This window comes from Gorilla gorilla, chromosome 11, assembly GCF_029281585.2.
Source record: "Gorilla gorilla gorilla isolate KB3781 chromosome 11, NHGRI_mGorGor1-v2.1_pri, whole genome shotgun sequence".
In the NCBI taxonomy this organism is placed as follows: Eukaryota; Metazoa; Chordata; class Mammalia; order Primates; family Hominidae; genus Gorilla; species Gorilla gorilla.
The window spans coordinates 60,259,566-60,282,962 of NC_073235.2; the positions used below are offsets into that span (position 1 = coordinate 60,259,566).

Genomic DNA, 23,397 nt, shown 5'->3' on the forward strand with positions numbered 1-23,397 from the left:
TTAAAAGAGCACTTTTATGGCTAAAAATAGAGTAACTTAAGACCACAAATTCCAACCCTCCAAAATTGTAGGCAACCATTCTCTGTCTCTTTTGCTTTACTCCTCAGAGAAAAGTAACTAACTACCAACACTACTAAAATAAATCTCATCCCTTATTTAAATGTCTATCTAAAATGGCTGTTCTGATATGGGAAGACTACACAGGTGCCAGCATGTGCTTGTTTAGGACATAAGTAACCAACAGCATGTGTGTACACTGTTCAGTCACTCATTACTGGTTAGCGTTTCATGCTCGAAATAAGAACGTGTCTCCAGACATCTTCCTTATGCTTGGGATTTCCTGTGGGGTCATGACTTACTGCTAAAGTGCTGTCTCCAACATTGGTGGTGATGAGCCCTTCGATAGTGCCATACTCCACATCTCGGGGATTGAGGCGTTCTTGGTTGCGCCTTTTAAATTTTCGGAGAGCAACTCCCAGCAGGCAGGCTAAAAGACATACTGCGAACACTACAGAGAGAATAATGAGGCCAACCTCCAAGTGGAAATTCTGTGTTCCAGGGAAGGATTTTCCTGGAGTTGGGGGGAAAAAGGGGAATTGGTTGTAAGGATCACTGCTTACTTATTATTAGCATAACCAATATCCTACCAAGTAGCTCCTGATCCTGACCACACAGTCTCACAACTCACGAAGTATTAAAACTAAAACACTTCCTAATACCTGGCCAATGGCCCAGACATTTTAACCATCATTCAATTAGACACAACTAGAATTTGAAAAAATTCCACTGAGAATCAATTGTATTAATGCATGAATGTGAGAGTGATTTTAAAATATAAAGTACTGTACAAATCTTTGATATTACTCTTATTAACTTGGATTTGGTATGTTTCACCATCAAGCCCTTACAGACACTGTACTATCCTTAAGAGAAAGGGCTACCTGAGCTAAAACCAAATTACCCATCTGTGGTCTCTGTCTTTAATATATCCTGGGTGTCTACTGCTGATTTCTCATTGATTTTTTTACATCACAATTTCTGCCTAGGAACCCATTCATTCCTCTCTTCATTTACTCGCTTATTCAGACATCCATTCACTGATTCACTCCCTGGGTTCAGACCTCTTCATGACATTATGTCATCAGGCCCTGTTCTTCCCTACAGAGGCCTTACCCATTTCCATATTACTGGTCTCTTCAGCCATCCAATCACAAGCCTAACTTCCTTTACGTATTTGTTTAACTTTCCAAGCCCAACTAATCAACAGCTTGGCATACATCATACTCCATGGCATATGTCATTTGCATGAGAAAGTGTAAAACTAACAAAATGCAACACTGAATTATAAATACTGTGGCCACGCTGATCAGATTAGAATGTCCTTAAATTCAAAAAAAAAAAAAACTTCTATTAAAACTCAAGGTCTAGCGGAGTGATCTGCAGATTAGAAACTTCACAGTTGGTATAATAATGTTTGTATGAATTCAGACATTTGTTTATGTCTATCCACCCAATTAATAAAAATTTAACTCACAAAGTATAACAGTAAATTTTATTCCATCAAAGACCCTTTTAGTTTTAACCATGTAAATACTTGATCTCTTTTAAAACCCTCTTGGATTATTCAATCCTATTTGCTTGTCAGAATTTAACCTTTTCCATATGCCTTAAAGTCATCACCATAACTTCAAAATTACTAGAACATGATCTTGCATCAGCTTTTTTGTTCTTCTGCCTCCTTCCTTGCTGGCTGACATTTCTAGTTTTGGATGTTCATCGTTACCTCTCCTCCACTTTTTGGTTTGTTTCTTTTTTCTGAGTGCAAAATTAAATAACTAAACCTATTAAAAATGTACTATATGGTAAGAGAATAAATTTGGCTTAGAATGAGTTTACATGAATGTTTGCAGAGACTTTAAGATTGCAATTTAGGGCTCATTTAATAGGGAAACAGTTTCAGAGCTGGACTGGTTTCCTTAGCATATGCAATCTGTACTGATGGTAGAGAGAAGATTCCACAAAAACTACAGGGTTTGTGTGAAATCTCATCCTGCTTCAAGTTTCAGTGATAGGGTCACTGGGCATCAGATATGGGAGAAGAGGTCAGTGAGCCTTCTTTTATCTCCTTCCTCATAAAACAGGAAAGGCATTCCACTCAGTCACCAGTACGTTCTGTTTTCCTCCCTACACACTTGACACAGAGATGAGTATTTACTAGCAGAATTGTTTCAGAAATTATGAATGACATCATGGGTCAGTAACATAAAAAGGTATTGGGAGCTGTTCACCTGAGTCACAGCAACCAAGAGAAAGCTAACTGGTCAGCTAAGCTGTCCCCAAGATGGACATCACCTTGCTTACATTCCCCAAAATGCCCATCCTTCTTTTAGATGCCAAAAGGCTGTTCCTTTCTCTTCTTCACCCAGGGCGACCTTCCTTGTAGCTCTTCGCCTCTGATTCAAAATGTAGGTGGAATGCCTCATAGCTACTTAGATCTTTAACCTACACGGACCCAGGACAACACTAACAAAACCCCTTGATCTAGAAATAGAAAAGTCCACGGGAACCTTTAGTGGGCAGCTGGGCTGTGATGTTCCTGTTACACCAGTCCCCTTGGCAGCACTCCACGGCTTGGCCAGGGGACGGCGGGGTCTTACAGGTCATCTTTCCCTGCTCATAAACCTGGAAGCAGCCTTTCTGGTAGACGTGGAAGCCATCGTTGATGCTCAGTGAGGAAAAGCACTGCTGGCCTTCACAGTGGTCCTCATTACCGCAGGAGAGACCTTCACACACACACATGTAGAGTTTGGGGTTGACCTTGGGCTTCTCATCTGCAAAGGAGAGAAAGGAAGGGAAAAAAAAAAGAGGAATTACTGTATGAGTTTCACCTTCATTGAGGGAATGACCATTCCAAACACCCCTATCAACAGAAAGTCAAGCTAAGCATCACCATCAACCATGAGGTCCACATGCTGTCACCTTGTCACCTAACCAACCAACAAATAATAATTGCCTCTCAACATAGCAATTCATTTATATAAGCTGTGTACCCTTTTAGATCATATTAGGACAAAGACTGGCTATCATCTGTCCACAGACTTCTGAAAATGAGCTTCTCCCCCTGTGGTGTTCATATAACCTTCAGCGTGATTGGCTCTCAGATCCCAATTATTGCATGAAAATAAAATGTTTTACTGGAACATAATGTTTATCACCTTTATTCTATTCCAAAAAAAAAAAGCTCCTAAATATATGGAAGCTATTAATATTAATTTTTGCTAGCTCTGTACAAATCCCCATCAACTCGTAAAACAAGGAATGCTGACATTCTTGCAGGTACATGGCAGAAATATACTACAAACTGAGTATCCCTTACTCGAAATGTTTGAGACCAGAAACGTTTCAAATTTAAAAATTTTTCTGGATTGGGGAATAGTTGTATTTATCCTGGCTGAGCATCTCAAATCCAAAAATCTAGAATTCAAAATGCTCCAATGAACATTTCTATTGAGCATTGGGTCAATGCTAAAAAAGGTTTGGATTCCAGAGCAGTTCAAGTATCAGGTTTTGGGATTTGAGATGTTCAACCTGTAATATAATAAGAGTTTGCAAGGCTGTACAATCTATAATTACAATCCATGGTACCAATATTTCCAGCTAGATGCCTAGACTAACTTTTTCACTAGTGGTAACACTAAAGTTTGCATAGATTATAGTGGGAATTAACAGCTGCTTAAGAATTTTTGGCTGGCAGGAAAAAAATTGTGCCAAATATGGAGAATGAGGGCACAAGGAGACCAAGAGAACCGAATAATGTTTGAACAGTAAGGTGACAGGTGGGACCACTGGAAGAATACACACCTAGGGAGTTCAAGGTGCAATGGAAAGAGGCAGAAACGGATAATCAGGGGAAGCACATCTAATCACTCTGCTTAATTGTCTCTTTCTGAGAATACTTATTTGCATCTGCATTTTCACATTACTCTTTTTTCTTCCCTTGTCAGTATGATTAGTTTAGACTTGCTGGTCCCACAGTTTCTACTAGTGGGGAAGGAAACAGAGGATAAAATGTAAACAGCCAAGTCCTAGAGGCCACTGATTAGTTAGCTGAGGCCACTTTTGCCGAAGCACTGTTCATATTAGGAAATTCAGCTTTCAGAGCTCCCTCCAAAGGTCTATGGCACATAGAGGCTGCCTTCTAATCCCTGAACCCTCAGTAGTGGGTCTATGAGATAAATGCTTCTTTCTTAAAATAACAGGTCGGGTGGCTGTGCTTTCCAGAGGAGACCTTAAGGTAAGGTCTTTGAAAATGTCAAGTTCATTTACACAGATTTGTGTGGGTGTGTGTAGAGATGTGGGTTATCTCAAAAAGAGAAAAGCATTCTTAATCTTTCTTCTTCCCTCTTCAAAGAAGTGGAAAAATAGTTCACTGCCCACTGTAATGTGGGTGCCTCGTCCCACAGAGTAAGTGCATGCAGACACACAGACACAGCCTTCTATTTATAATTGACTTGCTAGTTCCTTTGAAAACCACAAGGGGCTCATCCAAGAGCAAAGACATGCCTGAAAGCAGAAAATCCAAAATAGCCGCTGACAGTCTATGTATGTCACCAGTCTCACCCCTGAGAATCAAGAGCCCTCAAACATTTTTAATGAGCAAAAGTTTTAATGAGCAAAGAGATAGTCTTTATGTTCCTTGCCTGGAGAAATCCGAAGGAAATTCCAGCACCAATCTATTTCTATGAGGATCAGAAACATGTATATCTGTTGACATAATCCAGCAAAAAGTTTACACTTGCCAAAAGAGAGCTGAAAGATAATATTTCCAGGGAGTCTAAGACATGCTTGCCACTCTTGAATGGCACAAAGCAGGCTGAGGGCTGCCAACTATGCTGCCCAACAGGTGATGATTCTTTGGAGGGAAGTGGATGGGCGGAGTGAGGGGGAGAGTTCATGGTGTCAGACTAATTTGCTTGTGATCTATGGCAGGGAATTGAAAAGACTATGCTTAAACCTGAAATAATGCAATTTATGTAAATTTGAAACACAAACATGTATTTTAACATCCCGAGTACTTTTAAAAGATCATAGATACCCCAGGATATATACCTAACCCATTGAAGAGTATGTGCCTGTTGACACTGGTTTGGGGATAAGGGGTTAGTGCTGGGATGAAGGAGCAAAATAAAAATAAAGTAGGAGAGAGCTGTTCATGGACTGATAATGAATTGACGAGTATGATTTACTCAGCTTGCTGAATGTATGGGCTGCTAAGAATAACAATAAACCAGCAACGCTAGACTAGAAGAGAGCCTGCTCATCATTGGTCCTAAATGGTCCTAAACGGACAGTCCAGGGAACCAAAGGATTAAGGACACCCACGCTTGTAATTTAAAAATGCCAAATTTTAAAAAAATAAAGTAACAACAACAATCATTTCTCTATTATGTGCTCTCAAAATAAACTGTTTTTAAAGTTCCATCCCAAACTAAATTATAAGTACACAGATGCAGGAAGGGGCACTGCTTTTCCAAGGTCTCTAGTTTTTGACAGGCTGTGCACGGAGCCTGGCAGACGTTTGGACTATAACCTAAAGAGTTTGCCAGACGTGGCAGCCTCAAGTAAATATCACCTTCAGTAAAATTTAACTCATTATACCTAACTCTGTGGTGTACCTAGGCTTTAATCCTGCAGGGTCACAAACTAAATCAAAGGGATTCATCTGTTTATTAAGCACTCTCCTTAAATTCTTTATATACTTCCTGTAGTTGTATGTGGACAACCAGGGATTAACTACCTGTAAGTTGGTGATTCTTTTCAGTAAGATGTGAAATACCAGGGTTTTCATAACCTACCCTCCACAATTGGAGAAAAAGGCAAGGAAAGACAACTGTTAATGATACGTAATAATTAACTCAATCTCTGATATGAAAGAACCCTGAGCTGAGTCTAACAGCTAACAGGGAAGTACAAAACCTTCACTAACTTCTCTTTCCTATTCTGTTCCTCATCCACTGTTCAATCTTCTTACTTTGTATATTCCCATATAACTAATTAGCAAAGTCCTTCATCATGTATTTATTTTTTATATATACCCAAATATAAATGAAGACCCTCAATCCATAAGAATGACAGGATGACCACACAGGTGCACACACATGCATGCACACACTCACATTCGCTACGTGCCACCTTGGCAATTTCATTGACAGAGTGGAGTAGATGGAAGTATTTTCTGAACTAGAATTACTAAGTCAACAAAGAAGGTTAAAAGCAAGGTAGTAATAGCATTCTCGGATCTTAATATCCACAATTCTAAGGAAGACAGCAGGACTCCAAATGTCCATGACTCACTTTTTCAGTCTTGTCAAATTTAGGAATAAGCATAACATGTGTGGGCCTGTGATATTTTATTTGGTGTGGGAGTGGGGGGTGGGGTTCGAGAATGATCACAAAACCCCTTTCAGGGCCACAGGTATGGGTGTGTGGACTCCTAATCTTTCAGGCTGTGATATAAATACAGTACACATCAAGGAACACCAAGGAACAGATAATTAGATTCTGTGACTGATTTTCAACAGTACTGACAGGAAGCACCGTATCTGATGTAAAGTATTTTACACTTGCCTGTGCGAATATCCAGGAAGTGCCCTGGCAGAAGGCAGAAAGTCTACTCCACCTAATTGACATTCATTTGAATAATTCAGTAATTTAAATGTCAAGCCAGAGGTATTCCCTCTCTGCAGAGCTCACCCACATTGTTTGTTCTAGAAGGCACCTCCCGGCATTACTCAGTGTTATGGCTGGCACTGCATGCCCTTTGTATCACCAGAGCCAGAGCCGTGTGAAAACACTTGCAGCCTGGGCTGGCTGGGAACAGCAGGGAGTTCTGACCACAAACAGGGACTGCTTCGGAACCACCAGGGAGAATACGGGGCCGGCTCCACAAACCAGCGGTGCAGGCTGGGAATCCCAGGAGTTCACCATGGCCAGCTCTTTAAAAAGATTTTTCCTGCTCTGTTTGATCCTCAGTTCACCATCTGGGCACACCTCCTCCAAGTCTAATGCCGGACTGGCAGAGAGAGAGGCAGACCAAAGAACATTGTGGACTTTTAAAAACTGTCCACAATTTGGTATAATCTTGTACTTCATGGTAAAAGTATTCACATTTATGTTTAAGTGGGACTTTAGCAATCACAACACTGTGGACTTACCTATTCACGCCTGCCCAGTCATGCATTCTGCAATGCTTTAAGGCATTGAAACTGAGTATTACTCTAAATGGTGCACAAAAACCAACATTTCCCACTAATGTCTTTGACATAAAAGACAAATAAGAAAATGCTACAAGTAAACAAACTGGCCCATGGCCATGATTTGTCCTAGAGGGCAGCAAAAGGAACAGGCTGAATTTTTCACAAGTTCACCTCAAAGTAGCACAAATCATAATGCAGAAATTAGACTATAATTATAAAAGTCCAATAGCTCAAAATTTGTATAGCTAAAAAAGGAACTCAAGTATCCCTGGACTCCTTCCAACACTCTAAACAATTCATTCATTCGAAATGGCAAGCTTATATGAGGTTTATAGATTATAGGAGTCCTTCCATCGTCTCCTAATCCGGGAGCACAGTTTGGCACCTCTCCAGAATTGAAAGCATTTGAGATCTCTGGCATTAAACAAAGGCTTTAAGAAGGATTTTGCAATGCTAGGTATCACTGCCAGCAAGCCTGCTCCTAAGACAGAAACACAAAGGTCCGTCTGGAATGCCTAGTGAAGGGCATTTGATCCTCTGACAAGAGGACAGGCTATACGTTCAGGGATAAAATACACCCAGTGCCTAAATAATCTCTCATTATAAAACACTCATTTAGGGAACTCAAATCATTTTTTTTCCTTATCCGAGAGACTGACACCTAGTTGTTGTAAAGCCAAGAAGAAAATGTATTTCAGCAGTTATGGGGGCAAATAGAGGCATTCAAAGAAGATTGCATATAAATTGAATATCAACAACAAAAACTTCCATGATTTTGAACTCCAGATGTATTCTTCCTCCAATGTTCCCTGCCTCAGGAAATGGCATTCCCTTTCATTCAGATACACAAGCCTGACTCTCTCGGGCTTCCATCACGCTCAAAGTAGAGATCAGTCATTAACCTGGCCTACAACTGCTGGCTGACCTGATCCTTGCATGCTCTTCAGTCTCCTCTTCAGTTACTGGAAGTTCTTAAAAGGCCTCTTCTTCCTGCTTAGGGATCTCAGGTCCTTTTAAGTATGGAATTCCTTCCACTTTGAATGCTTATCTCCCTCCAGTCAACACCTCTCCACCTAGTTAGTGACTATCTACTGTGCAGATTTCACCTTACATGTTACTTCCTCAGAGAAGCCTTTGTTCACACACCCAGATTTAAAGTAGGAACCCCCCTTTAGCTACAGCCATACTTGTGTCTGCATGGCTGTTGAATGTCACCTTTCCTATAGATTGTAAGCACCATGAGGGTGAGTTGCATCTATTAATACTTTGCTCACTGTTCATTACATACCCCACAACAGCATCAGTGGTTGGCAGGAGGGCAAGCCTGATGAATATTTGCTTCAGAATGAATTTTCCCTTCACAGAAAGGATTTAGAGGTGGAAAGAGACCTGATGCTGGTTTTCAGAGCAGGCTGAGCCCATAAAGTCTTTAAATGTCAGCACAGATCTTAAGGCAGGGCTTAGTCACCAAGCCGGCATGCCTGAGCAAACCATTTCTTCCTGGAAGAGCTTGCCATACCATCACATCTGTTCACCTACTTGGGCTCACGAATATAGAAGATTAATATTTTGTGGTGTGGTAGGTTTATTGTTTGCTTGTTAATTTGTTAAAAGAACAGGTAAAATACAAGTGTTCCTTAAAAAAATGAGGAACTATTTAATACATTAATAGAACAGCTGGGCTCTGTGGGTGGTCCTTCTCTGGATGGTTGATTTGAGGACTCTGGGCTATGGTGATTAGAATCATCAAAACACAACACATACCTGCAACTCGTCAGCTTGGAGGGGTCAGTGCAGGACTTGGCTGCCTAGTAGAGAAAAAGCTGCCCCTGCTCCTTGCTGTCATTTTTTCCCTGGTCTTTGCTGCCATATTTTATCCCTATTGGTGAAATAATGGCACCTTCAATAGGGAGTGGGGAAGAGAGAATTACATCATCTTCCCCTTCTTGCTCTGCTGAAGGTGATAAGGATCCCTAAGTCATCCTGCATTTGAACTGCTGAAGCTGAGAAAAAAAAAAAGTGCCATCTGTTTATTTTGTGTCTGGGCTGACTCCCTGTCTCTGAAATAATCCCTGTAAATTAAGCCTATTGCAGCAGCCACACCTTCTATTTAGAAGCCAAAAAACTCAGCCTGTTTTCAAGTGACTAACAAATTAAAGAACACTGTGGGGTAATGACCTAAGACGATATTGGTCTGTCTTTTCCATGCCTTTTATGATTCTCTGAATGTTGCAAAGACTTGGCTTTAACAAATACAGCATATTAAGGAGTTGTTTTAACTCCTTAATATGGGAGAAAATAATGACCCCTTTCTTCATTGTGTCTTCAAACTTCTTGAATCTCTGCTTCAGAGAAATAAAGGATTACAAGGCCTACCGGGAACTGCCTACTGAGGAATACTTTAAAAACCAAAAAATACTGTCTCCTCAGCGTATGTGCCAATGGCCATGTCTAAGTGGAGCTCTAGTTATAGGGAGAGTAACAGAGAGTAGAATAATCTGGAGGAACAGGGAAGAAAGTCCCAGTGAATTGTAAACATTTCAGAAGTCATTCCTTGTTTAGTCTTAGGAGAGAGCCAGGAATGTGGTTCCATCGATTGAATGTCTCAGGCTGGAAGCTCTGTTCGTGCCACAGGAAGAATGGTTGATTCTGAGGAATCACTTTTCGTTGTTTCCCCCACCTCCTCGGGCTAACCAGAGAGTGTATGGCATTTCAGTAAGGGTTTCCTACCTGGGCTCTACACTGAGAATTTTGGTTTTACAGGAAACATTTAACAATGGGCTCTAGATGAGATAGAACAGTGGAGAAAAAGCCAGCGGGTGGCTTTTGTGCTTAGCTCTCCAGTTCAATTTCTCTTCTTGCATCCTGCTCTACCTCTCTCTGGGATTCATGGACTGGGCCTCCTCCAAGGTTGCCAATCTTAGCTGTGGTTACCACCAGCGAGCCTCCACCACACCCCTACAGCCTTTCTGGAAGCTTTCAAACCACAGAGACAAACCCTTCAAAAGTTAAGCAGGGCTCCAATTTGTTTAACAAGTCTTGAAATGCAGCCTTTAGGCACTGTGACACCCACAGCTAAAGGTGAAAATGTCCTGAATTAGTTAAACTCCCCTTCCCTAGCTCCACAACCTATCCTGCCCCAGAGAAAAGCACAGAGGGAACAAAGTAACTTCCAGACTACAGTAGTCCCCACTTATCCCCCCTTATCCACCGTTTCACTTTCCACTATTTCGGTTACCTACCGTCAACCACAGTCCAAAAATATTAAACAAAAAATTCCAGATATGAACATTTCCTAAGTTCTAAGTTGTGTGTTGTTTGAGTAGCATGATGGAATCTCACGTTGTCCAGCTCCATCCTGCCCAGGACATGAATCATCCGTTTGTCCAGCGTACCCACACTGTAGATGCTACCATCCTGCTAGTCACTGAGCAGATGTCTTGGTTACCAGATCCACTGCCATGGTATTGCAGGTGCGTTCAAGGAACCCTTCCTTTACTTAATAACTGCCCCAAAGCACAAGAGTGGTGATGCCAGCCTATTGTTATAATTGTTCTATTTTACTTTGCTATTGTTGTTAATCTCTTCCTGTGCCTAATTTATAAATTAAACTTTATCCTACACATAGGAAAAGATATAGTATATATAAGGTTCAATACTATCTGTGGTTTTAGGCATCCACCGGGGGTCTTGGAATGTATTCCCCATGGATAAATAGGGGGCTACTGTATTTACTTTCCATCCTAGATGAAGCCAAAGCGATTTTGAAATAACAGTCAAAAGGGTAAAAACTTGGGGCAGAGTCCAAGCCTCTGATAATGCTACTTTCCTATCCTCCAATTTCCCCATTCATTTCCCAAGGCCCTACCAAGTCCAGAACTCCATGAAAGGTTAATGAAGAAAGGAATCCCATGTCTTCAACCCCAGGAAGATGTGCCTGTGCCTCTGTATCCCAGCCTTTATAACTTGATCTTTGCTTTCCATATCTTCTTTCCCCTATCAGTGTAATTAATATAGTCCAAAATAATTCATTAATTCTCAGGTTTAACATATTGAACAAGATTGGCTTATCAGTCATAGAATAAAGATCTTACAGTCAAAATGAGACAGTTAAATTTGAGTCATTTTGAGCTTGTCCTTTTTTACCCCTGGGCCCACAGAAAGGCTCCAGGTGCCTACACTCCAGGTAGAAACAGAAAGCATCTCATTTGAGTGCTGTGAAGCAGAACTGGCTTTTCAAACACACAATCCCTCCCCTTCAATCTGTGCCATGGCAAACCATTCCCAGCTTCCACAATAATCTTGGACTTTGGCAGAAGAAAGCCAGCTAAATCTGAGATGTGTCACGGGGCCACTGGCTGGGGAGCAAGAATATCTAAACACAAATCCAGGCGAGAGCAACAAGCAAGAGTTTCCGCAGATTCCCTCTGGCTCCTGTAGCTGCAGATCACTGACAGCCTAAAGATAACCCAAGTATCTACAAAGGGTCACTTTTAAATAGTAGCTTTAATGCCACCAGTCATTTCAGAAACATTTCCTTCCAGAGCCTGCTTCCATCCACACTGGCCACCAAGTCTGTCCAACAATGGCAAGCTTACTGAAGAGATTAAAGTCCAGAAGGAAATGGAAGAAATCCCAAAAGGGAACAGACAGCTCCTGACATGCTGGGATTCTATTCTGTGATTGTACTTGTGCCAATATTTGGACTAGCGAGAAATAATAATCTAGCGAAGAGACACCTTGTAGAAATGACTAACAATCGCTAGGGATTAAAGAGCAGGTATAAAATGAAACAAAATAGTTTAACTCCAAAACTTTCTAAAGCTGAGGCTGTATAAACCATGGATGGCTACCACTAGGAGACTTTTAGGAAAGCCTTTCTCTCGAAGAGAAAACTTACTTAGTTTACTGAACTGCTGTAAGGAGAACAATATGAAGTCTTCAGGCACATACTGTACATACATAGCCAGTGTGGCCACCCACTAACCACAGAAGCACCAAATGGAACTGCTCAGAAGCCTGCTGCTTTTTTTTTCTTCCTTTTAAGTAGGGCCAAAGTTTCCAAGATCTTCCTCAGACCATTAAAATCTGCTCAGCACCTCACCTGTCTACTGAGTAAGTCCACATTGTCCTAAATGGCAGTCGGCCAGGGGCTGGTGTACAAGGGACAGGTGCTCAGTGGGCTATTTTCAGTTGCTATCAGCTCAGTCAGGAGCTGCACATACTCAGTAGGCAGGCAAGTTTTGGTTCCGTTTCAAACTCTGGGCAGCCAAGAGACATACACCTTCACAGCTGCCAGGGCAACCAGCTGCCCAGTGCTCCTCCCAAGATGGGAGCAATGAAAACAGTGTAACCTGGCCAGCCAACATGCCAGTGAGCAAGCTGTACCTCTCATTTCACTGCCTGGGTTATTCTGAGCTGGGCTTATTGACACTCCATGGCAACACAGGAACAAAGGGCCAGCTAGAGGGATTTAAATGTCCTGCAAAAGTTGTTAGAAAAGTCAGCAGCTCTGGCTTCTGCTTTCATAATAAAACTAGCAATAGCATTATTATTAGATTATTGTTGTTTTGTCACTGTTAATATCATTTGTGAGCCACCTGTAACAGTTCTACGTTCGCACTAAGGCTTTGTTTTTGTTTTGTTTGCCACCATTTAGTTGCTACAGTTGGGATGCCTTTGAAAATGGAGTATGTGTGGCCTGCCTGTCCCTAAACTGCAGGAGGATTAGTTTCTCCCATCCCTTTACTTCTCATCTTGCCACACTCTATGATCCACTTTCACCACACACCACTCTTTCAAAACACAAACTGCACCTACTTAATCTCTCCACAGTTCTCCATTGCCTTCAGGATAGAAGACAAACACCTTAGCATAAGGCTCTGCCATGCCTGCAGGGCTCAACTCTCAACCCTAATTCTGTCTCATGACATGGTGACCGCTCATGATCTCACGTCTCTGGACTTCACCCTTCCCCTGCCTGCAATGTCCTTCTTAGTCCCTCCTCGGCTGGTCTAATGGCTACTTATCCTTCAAAACTTAGCTTCCCTGAATCACCAGCCCCAAACCCAGCTCCATGTGGAATGCAGGCCTTTCCTGTCCATATGCCTCATGCTATGCTGTGACCTTTGCTGCATCCAACTGGACCATGACTTCTTGAAGCAGGAACCACTTCTTGCTTATGTTAACGTCACCAATGCCTACCAGTGTTGTCAACTGGTACTCGTGTTTAAATTGACTAAAAGAACATAAGTTTGTCTTATAACTGATTCACTTTTCCCAAACTCATAATAAATTATTTGAAAGGGTGCATGTGATCAGCCCAGATCAGTCCCACTGTCTCTTATAATATTATCTTTTCTCTATTACCATAATTATTATTCTAGCCAACATTATTTATTCATTTGTCAAATATTTATTGAGCACCAACTACACACCAGGTAATGTCTTAGACACTAGGGATAAAACAATGAATACCTCCACATTCTGGCCTCTCACGCTCTAGGGCTCACTGTGTGCTGGGCACTCGGCATGTAGTCTCATGACTCCTCACAACAAGGTGGGTAACGTTATTGTTTCCATCGTACCAGGTGGCAACAAGCACAGAGAGGCGAAGGAGAATATACGCAAAGACATAGTGAAACAGAGGATGACTAACGATGGTGTTTTGGCCTTGTCTCTTTCCTGAGAAAGGCTTGATTCCTATGCATGGCCAAAGCCTTCCTTTCAGAACACATCTTTGACTCTGACCATCAATACTATGTCAAACATGATCCTAACCCTTTGCAAAACTGAAATTTGAAGCATATGAACTGGGACGTGAAGTTAAGGATAAAAAGAAGTCATTACTGTAACTCTACATGGCATGCTACAGTATTATATGTATCAGAGAAGTCAAATTCTAAACTGGACTGTTGGTAATTTTTTTTCTACCCATTCTTTGTAACTTTTCTGAATGAATCTGTTTTGCTGTTGTTTTTCAACTAAAACTAATTTGCTGTAGGTACCATAATTCAGAAGACAAAACAAATGCAACAAGAAATAAAACGAAGGAGCCGTCCCCACCCCAATCCCCCAAATCACCAATTTAAAAAATACTGGCAGGTTTTTTTTTTAAGGTGAATGTCACCATCATGTGCCCAAGAGGAATTTCTCATTCTTCCTTTTATTGTTTCTCTCCTTCCCACAACTCTCCTCCCCACATCCCATATACATATTCTCAGCAAAGTCCATGTTCTGTTCTAGCCCGTAACAAAGAATTAGATGTAGCATTAACCATGGCTCTAGGAAACACCCTGCTTGCAGGGCTCAGATTCAGCTGATGAGAATCAGGCCACAGCTGCTCCAGTGTTATGACCCAGGCTGAGAAGGTGCAAATGTAAAATTCCCTCTTCCTCCCAAATCACTGACTTAAAGAGAAAGGATGGTCAGGCTACATGGAGTTGTGAAAAAATAAAAGGTTCTAGACCAGCTTTGTTGAGGAATACACCAGATGACCTATGGTCAGGTGTCAGAGCTGTCACATGAGGGCAGTAGGAACACCTGCACAGTGAACCCTTGAAGCAGACTAGTGTTGTCTTTTTTAATTTCAATATGGGGTTATGACCCACTATTGGGTAGCAAAATCAACTTAGTAGTTTAAGACAAGGTTTCTTTCTGTCTTTTCAAGTGAAATAAAACTGAATAAAATTTAAAAAGACAAGAAATAGGTGCACATTAAACATAGTAAGAGTAATTACTGTTTCATGAAATTTTCATTTCAGATGTGTGTGGGCACTATCTATGCAGTGGGTCTTACTCCAAAATGTTTCTTGCTGTGAGTCACAGTCAAAAGTTTGAAAGCCACCTCGCCTGTGTCTTACACTATCTTGGAATGACATGAGTTCTGAGTCACTATGGCTATTAGGAATAAACATTATGTATGGAATCTTGCCTGAGGTCATCCCGGGCTGCAGAGGAAAGTTCCGCAGGACAGTTTGCAGTGTTTTAAGAGTTACAAATTAATTTTTAAGTGTGTTTTACTTTTCCTTGGTGTTTTCAAGAGTGAAAGTGGCATATATGACATGCCTACAAACCTTCTGCTTTACAAGTTTTTCCATAAAGAGGAGATGGCATTCATCCTCTCACTCTGGATACCTGTCTTTATAAAAGAGAACACTTCAAAGTGACTGCACTGCACACTGTTGACCACAAGGAAATCATTTCATGAGCTTGGGTGTTGAATTTGTTTTCTCATCTGTTCAATATTTGACTTTCTTTGAATGAATTTTTAGCATCCTCCCACACCCTACTGCTATCCATACCCCTCTTATACTGTCCGCTAAAAAAAAAAACAACAAAGAAAAGAATGTAGCACTAGTTTAACTACTCATGGCTGAAACAAACACTTCCAGGAAGGAAAGGCTAAAAGGATGCTTTGTCACAGCTCACCTTGCATCAACTAGTATAGGATCATTTTGTAAAATAAGAAAACTTGATAATAAAGAAGCAGTGTCTTAAAAGTATGATGCTTCATCAGATATTTACATTCTAGGTCCCAGTAGTAGCAAATGCCTTAGTATGTCATCCCTCTCCCTAAAAACATCTTCTGTTTGATGATATGCCAAAGAAAAAGATTTTATTCTGAACAAGAGATACAAATGTAATACTAAGAAGAAGAAGAAACAAATGTAATACTAAGACATTTCTCTTCCATTCACTCACCTCTTCAAGAACTTCCTGAATCTCTAATAATGAGAAAATCAAAGAAAGGCTTATTCTATTCTTCCCCCCAGCAGCAAAGAGGGGCACCTTTGTAACCCTAACAAAAAGTCCATTGAAGTTATCTCCTTCCTTCCATCATTGGGTAGTGGGGCTGGAAAGTCTGAGTAGTGATGGCTTTGTAAATACTAAAATCAAGTTAACTCAGAAAATAATTTAGTACCTAGCAGTCTTCTCTAGAACAGGCCGAAATCTCTTGCGAAAAAATTCTGCATACGTCTGGCCTTCCTTGCTATAATGAAATCTAACTGTGGCTTACAAATTTAATAAAATGTGGGTCGTCTCAGCTTTGAAATATTTCCAAAGGAGCAATATTCCCTTTAAAGTAATTGTGTCATAGTCTTCACCTGCAAATGCGTACAGGGACAAAAGAAAAGCCAAACATGGAGGTTCTGCCTTCACCCTGGTGGTATAATAGTAGTATTAGAGCATGATTAGTCTTCTTAATGGGAAGGAAAGGGAAGGATATACAGGTAATTAGGACTCAAGTGCTCTTCTCTATGAGAGCAAATAAAACTCTTCCTGCAGCTAGAGTTGTATATATAATGAACATGAAAAATGATTACTGGTAGGAGAGACAAGAAAAGTAAGAAACACAACCCCAGGTGAAGGGGCCTCATCATTTGCTATTACAAACTCTCTTCTCACGCTCTCAAACAGGCTGGATCGAGCTGGATTCTAGCATGCACCAGACATAATATGAATGTGGATGTAGCTAATTTAGGGCACAAAAAAATGCAAAATTTTGAAGAGGACTGATAATGACTGGAGCCCTTGAACACCATTCCTCAAAGTATATGATGCCTTTTGTTGGCTGTGTAACCTTAAGCAAGAGCTTTAACTAATCCAAAAGCACATCCAAAAACAATGTATCTTATGAGGGCACTTGTGAGGATTATAGGAAATTATGCATGAAAGCTAGCCCAATATCTGGTGCATTTTAAGCACTCATTAAATATTACCTATAATCATCAAACAGGTCATTATATTGGAAAGCATTTTCCAAATATAAGTGGTGAAAAAATCTTTTATTGCCCAGAGCATTTAGGATTCCATAGAACTTGAGAAATGTTCTGAAGTACACTCAAACTCTACAAAAAAAAAAAAAAAATCACTGTTTAAAACTAATATTTGAAATGTTACCACTATTTCTAATCAATATTTATTAGACATTTCGGAGACAAAGGGGTAAAAGTTTTTTTTTTTTTAAATAGACCAAGAAGAGTACACTACCCAACAAAATGTATTAGAACAAAATCTCTATGACTCTCTTATTTAAGTCCCAAGAATGTGATCTAGCTTCATTACAGCACAATTAATAGGATGCCTCTCTGTTCTACAAACATCAAATATGGGTCTATTGCCTTTTAAACGTAGTCATCTAAAGCTTGCTCAGCAGTAGACAAGCTACACTGACTGCTATTACAGATTTCTGTTATCAGCCCCATTACTTATCTCTTTTGGATTAAGTATTAGTACTTAACATTTGCTTTTTAACCAATGTTGAGGATACTAGAGTGTATTATAAATAGGGTTTCTCTTTGGTTTTTAAAATTTTCCTACTAAATATATAAAAACAAAATGCCTTCCATAGAACACACACACACACACACACACACACACACACAAACACAATAGGGAGTTGAGTCACAGAGGAAAGACGGCACTAAGGCAACTGCTATTATGATTAGAGTACACTAGGCTATAGCACTCACTGGATATTCTATTTTTTTTAAAAAAAACAGCAATTGCAATTAAAGTATGATATGCTCTTTTCCATACTTGTAAACATCCTAATGGTGGTGGTATATTAAATAGCAAAACCTTAAGGGTCGATCTATTTCCATTTCCATTTCAGCCTAAACTAACTTTTACATGTTTTACACGTCTTCACTGTGGCATTAAGAGGTTATTTGCTGGATTCTTGGACAGCTTAAGAGCTGAAAGCAGGATTAAAAAAAAACAACCAATGGCATGGTTATTAGCATTGCTCCATAACTGCCCTTTTTCCACCCCACTCTTTTCCCCATTCTCTCTCTACCTCTCCTTCTCTCCTCATACTACATTTCCACTTCTTTGTCTCTCCTCTCTTTTTTCATACCTTGCCTACATCACAGGTCCACCCATGATATCATCTGAACTGCCCCATACCACAGAGGCAGAGTGTGGTGGCTCACGCCTGTAATCCCAGCACACTGGGAGATAGAGGTGGGCGGACTGCTTGAGCCCAGGAGTTGGAGACCAGCCTAGGCAACACAGTGAGACCCCAGCTCTACAAAAAATACAAAAGTTAGCCAGGCATGGTTCCCAGCTTGTGGTCCCAGCTACTTGGGAGGCTGAGACAGGAGGAATGCTTGAGCCCAGGAGGTTGAGACCACAGTAAGCCAGGATCGTGCCACTGCACTCCAGCCCTGGTGACAGAGTGAGACTCTGCCTCAAAAAAAAAAAAAAAAATTAAAAGGCAAAATATCACACAGAATCGATAGCCAGCCAAGGTGGCTCAAGCCTATAATCTCAGCACTTTGGGAGGCCGAGGTGGGTGGATCACTTGAGCTCAGGAGTCGGAGACCAGCCTGGGCAACACAGCAAAACTCTGTCTCTACCAAAAATGCAAAACAATTAGCTAGTTGTAGTGGCACAAGCCTGTGGTCCCAGCTACTCAGGAGGCTGACGTAGGAGGATCACTTGAGCCTGGGAGGAGAAGGTTGCAGTGAGCTGATATCACACCATTGCACCCCAACCTGGGTGAAAGAGACCCCGTTTCAAACAACAACAACAAAACCGTAACAACAAAAATATCATATAGAATTGATATGGTAACTAAGGAAGACAGTGAAATTTGGAGGGACTTTAATTCTCAATATTCCTTAGATTTTTAAATAATAATCATTATTTACCAATTTAAAAGAGGTAAAAAAAAGTCCTAGAAACTTGACTGTTAGAAATGTCTCCAGCAATAGTCAAGTATCCCCTGAGGGATAAAATTACCCCAATTGAAAAATCACTGTCAACTCACCAAATCCTCCCAGCTTTAATATAAGCCCATTTCCTCATATTAATTCCTTCAACATTGCCACTCAGGATCCCTTCCCCATACCTTCTTGGCGTTAACTGACACAACTGCCATATTATGGGAATATCTTTAACAACACTGCTTAGAGTGGAATATAAACTAGATATCTAAAATGGTCTATAACAGCACTGGCCAACAGAAACAAAATGTGAGCCACCTAATGTAATTTAAGTTTTATCACAGCAGTAGGAAAAAACAGGTGAAATTTACATTTTTATTGTCTTCAAAATCCAGCCTGTATCTTACATTTACAGCATATTTCCACTCATATTAGCCACATTTCAAATGCTATATGTGACTATCAGCTACCATATAGGACAATGGAGAAGTATAATATATGTCATTAAGTATGAGAAGGAGATAGGAACAGATCAAATATTATGAACCTAATATATAATGAAATAGATTTATAATATTCTAAGTACTGATTTTTTCACATTGTTGGCTATACTAACTTGTCAAATTATATGCCTCCTTGGAAACTCATCATTTATATAAAGAAGACCATACCCCAAAGAACCTGTAACAAGGGCATTAGTCTTACTGTCCCATCTGATCATAAAGAGGTTGAGATTCCTACAACAAGCACCACTCTTCATGGAGGAACACTTGTAAAATAAAGTGGGCACTGCTCAATGTGCAATAGAGTAGAGTTTAGGCTTTCTCTGTCTAGAAAGATATATAACAACATGTTAAAAGCAATTACATGTAAGTGAAGGGAATTATGAGTAACTTTTACTATCTTTCTCTCGATTATCTATTTTGTCCTTTTCCACAAGGGCAGGACCATCCCTGAGCAACTTTTTGGAAATGAGGGGATGGGAAGGTGAGTAATCAAAGTAAGTAAGCAAGGGTCAGAGATGCCAAAGGCACTGAAATGCCTGGGTGGTGCCACACAACTAAGAATTAGCCTTCTAGGGCCTGAATGTTTGTGTCTCCCCTAAATTCATGCCAGTATCTTAACTGCCAAGGTGAGGGTATTACGGCAGACCCCTCAGGATTGGGATTTGTGCTGGTATAAAAGAGATCCCAGAGGGCTAGCTAGCCCCTTCTACCATGAGACAACACAGAGAAGGTGCCGTCTATGAGGAACGAGCCCTTACCAGACACTGAATCTGCCAGCACCTTGAACTTAGACTTCCCAGCCTCCAGGACTGTGAGAAATAAATGTTTAGTTTTTGATCCACCCAGTTTCTGGTATTTTTGTTGTAACATCCCAAATAGGCCAAGACATGGCCTTTGCACTACAAGTATCAACTATCCCACCGAGCATTCATTTTCATGAATAATCTCTGTAGAATTGAAACCAGTACCTAACCCTGTCATACATAAAAACACAAAGTATGTATGTCTTACACTGCCTTCATGTATACTAAATATTCCAAACATATAACTAGTATATAAATCAAGGGCCAACGGTTCTGGTTTTTTTAAATTCTACCAAAATCTGTTCACCAATTCAGAAAATTCAATCACTGAAGGTAAGAGACCACTTATGACAACTAAGCCACCAATATAACACACCAGTACCAATCTATTTTTGAAGATGTTGAAGATTATTACCTATATAGGTGCAAGCATGTATTACTTCATCATGTCTTCTTGTAGACTCATGCCCAACTACACCATAATATATCACATTTCGGCTTTTTTGGAGGGGGTGGGGGGTGGGGGTTTGAGGTGGAATCTTGCTCTGTTGCCCAGGCTGGAGTGCAGTGGCATGATTTCAGCTCACTGCAACCTCCGCCTCCCGGGTTCAAGCGATCCTCCCACCTCAGCCTCCCAAGTATCTGGGATTACAGGTACACACCACCACACCCAGCTAATTTTTGTATTTTTAGTAGAGATGGGGTTTCACCATGTTGGCCAGGTTGGTCTCGAACTCTTGACTTCAAGTGATCCACCTGCATTGGCCTCCAAAAGTGCTGGGATTACAGGCATGAGCCACGGCACCCAGCCTCGCATTTGTTTAAACACATGTTTTATTGTTAATTACAGAATTTTCTCTTATTTCTCCTTTATATTTTTATTTATTTATTTATTTTTGAGACAGAGTCTCGCTCTGTTACCCAGGCTGGAGTTCAATGTCGTGATCTTGGCTCACTACAACCTCCGCCTCCCAGATTCAAGCAATTCTCCTGCCTCAGCCTCCCAAGTAGCTGGGATTACAGGTGCCCGCCACCATGGCTGGCTAATTTTTGCATTTTTAGTAGAGACAGGGTTTCACCATGTTGTCCAGGCTGATCTCGAACTCCTGACCTCAGGTGATCCACCTGCCTCGACCTCCCAAAGTGCTGGGATTACAGGCGTGAGGCACAATGCTTGGCCCTATATTTATTTTAAGTAGAAAATTAGGTTGAATTTTTTAAAAAAATAGGTGTATGTAAATATTCAGATATAATGTATATAAGAATTTCACTTCAAAATAGTCAATAATTACCAAATATTTATTATAAAAAGAGTGTTTTAAGTTTGATAGGCTTAAGAAGTAGTTTATAGTAAGCCAAAAAAAAAAAAAATCACAGTATACTTAACCCAAAAAGATGTGAGTCACTTACCTTCCATACTAGGGGAGGGGAGAGCAATCATGATAAGCACAGGAAGAATCATCACTCCATCTACCATTGTACAACTGTAAAGGGAAAAGAAGAGATGTAAGTAAAGCATAAATATCTAACTGCAGGAAGACAAATTAAATTAAGCATACCACCTTCAAACTGCCACTCAAGGCCCTTCTTACTAATCACCCTCAGATATATTGCCTTATTTCTTACTACATTTAAACACGTACCTTTTATGTGGACCTAAACATATCACTTTAAAGAGTTAGTCATATTCACTTCTAACTGGTAGTCACTCCAGGGATAGTTTCTGAGTCTACTCTCTTACAAAGAAATCAATAAGGAAACAAAAAATTTTCAGCTACAAAGTGAGGCAGTCCCAAAAGATTTTAGGTTTGAATTTTATCTTACCCCATTGAATGCAAAATTGGCACTAAATTAAAAAACCTGAGAAGCATGAATAGACTATTTTAACATGATGTTAAAGATTAAGCGACTGAATAATTCAAGCCAAATTACTATGTTAGAGTCTTACTTCTCCTTTAAAAGGACTGGAGGCAGAGCAACCTACATCAACATACAGACCTACAGCAAAAACAAAGAACAAAAAAATACAAACTTTTATCCCATCTAAGGCAAAGCAATGCATTTCTGCATTAAACAAATTTAACAAGGATAGACAACAACTAAAATCATGTAAAAATAAAAATAAACTTTTCCATTTGAATAATGTGAAACATCAGGAATGTGATGGGAGTTTGGTTAGTTGCAATTTTCTGGATGGTAAAATAAAGAAGAAGCTGGTAAAGTTCTTTAATGATAGGTTAGTGTGCTTGTACTCTTTCAGCTTTAAAGCAAAGAGTGAAAGCCCATTGCTATCTAGCATGTCTGTAGTGTTGACCTTTAAAATCAAATTATTTAGGCTGGGTGCGGTGGCTCACAGCTGTAATCCCAGTACTTTCGGACGCCGAGGTGGGATGATCACTTGAGCCCAGGAGTTTGAGACCAGCCTGGGCAACACAGTGAGGCCCCATCTCTATTTGTTTTTAATTATTTTTAAAATTTAAAAAAATCAATTTTTTTGGCTGGCGGTCTGTTTACAAACCATACCTCCATCATATCTTACCACCCTTCACTTAAATTTATTTCTCTTTGGTTCCATAATTATAGTTCAGTCAATCCCTTTCCTAAAAGCAAGGTAAGGGAGGAGGTAAAGGGGATTTTTATTTACCTTCCTTTTCTATTTTTAAAAGCATATGAAACTTGAGGAAGATCCTGCTACTGTTGTTGTTTTTATTATTTCCAAGTTCACATAGATCTTTCCTATAGTGGATCCTTTTGGGACATACAAATCCTTCATCTTGGCCCCTCACAACCAGAATGTGACTCCTCCAACACATCTCTGTACCTTTGGACATGAATATGCTTTTTGTTCCCCTCTGCTTGAACTGCCCTGAGCCCCCTCCTCCACCCCTCTCCAACCCCATTGCCTCCTCCTGTCATACATGATTCTGGCTCAAAGGTAAGCCCTTGGTGAAAAACCTCTCCCTCAGCAGTGATTTCAGCCCCCGGCCTGGAATCATAATCATCTGTCTAGGGCAGTCTCCAGCACTGGTCCACTCATCTCCAAAACAGGTATGCACATCCAAGGACCAAGCAAGGGTCATTCATTGAGCTATGGAATGAAATTATTAAACTGTTTTTTCATAAGAATGTTTTAATCTAATAAAGTAGAAAATAACTTGAG

The 23,397-nt window shown here is 40.4% G+C and overlaps 1 protein-coding gene across 11 annotated transcripts in view; it reads right to left on the reverse strand.

Moving 5' to 3' along the window:
* Positions 1–23,397, reverse strand: part of ACVR1 (activin A receptor type 1) — a 140,280-nt gene that overhangs the window by 41,415 nt on the left and 75,468 nt on the right. For all 11 annotated transcript variants that reach the window (XM_019022788.4, XM_031008816.3, XM_063694851.1 and 8 more), the window contains 3 exons: positions 21,648–21,721; positions 2,568–2,831; positions 360–571 (listed from right to left, as the gene is read on the reverse strand). In XM_019022788.4, coding sequence (XP_018878333.1) covers positions 360–571; positions 2,568–2,831; positions 21,648–21,714 — 543 coding nt within the window. In that variant the 5' untranslated portion in view covers positions 21,715–21,721. The remainder of the gene's footprint in view (positions 1–359; positions 572–2,567; positions 2,832–21,647; positions 21,722–23,397) is intronic.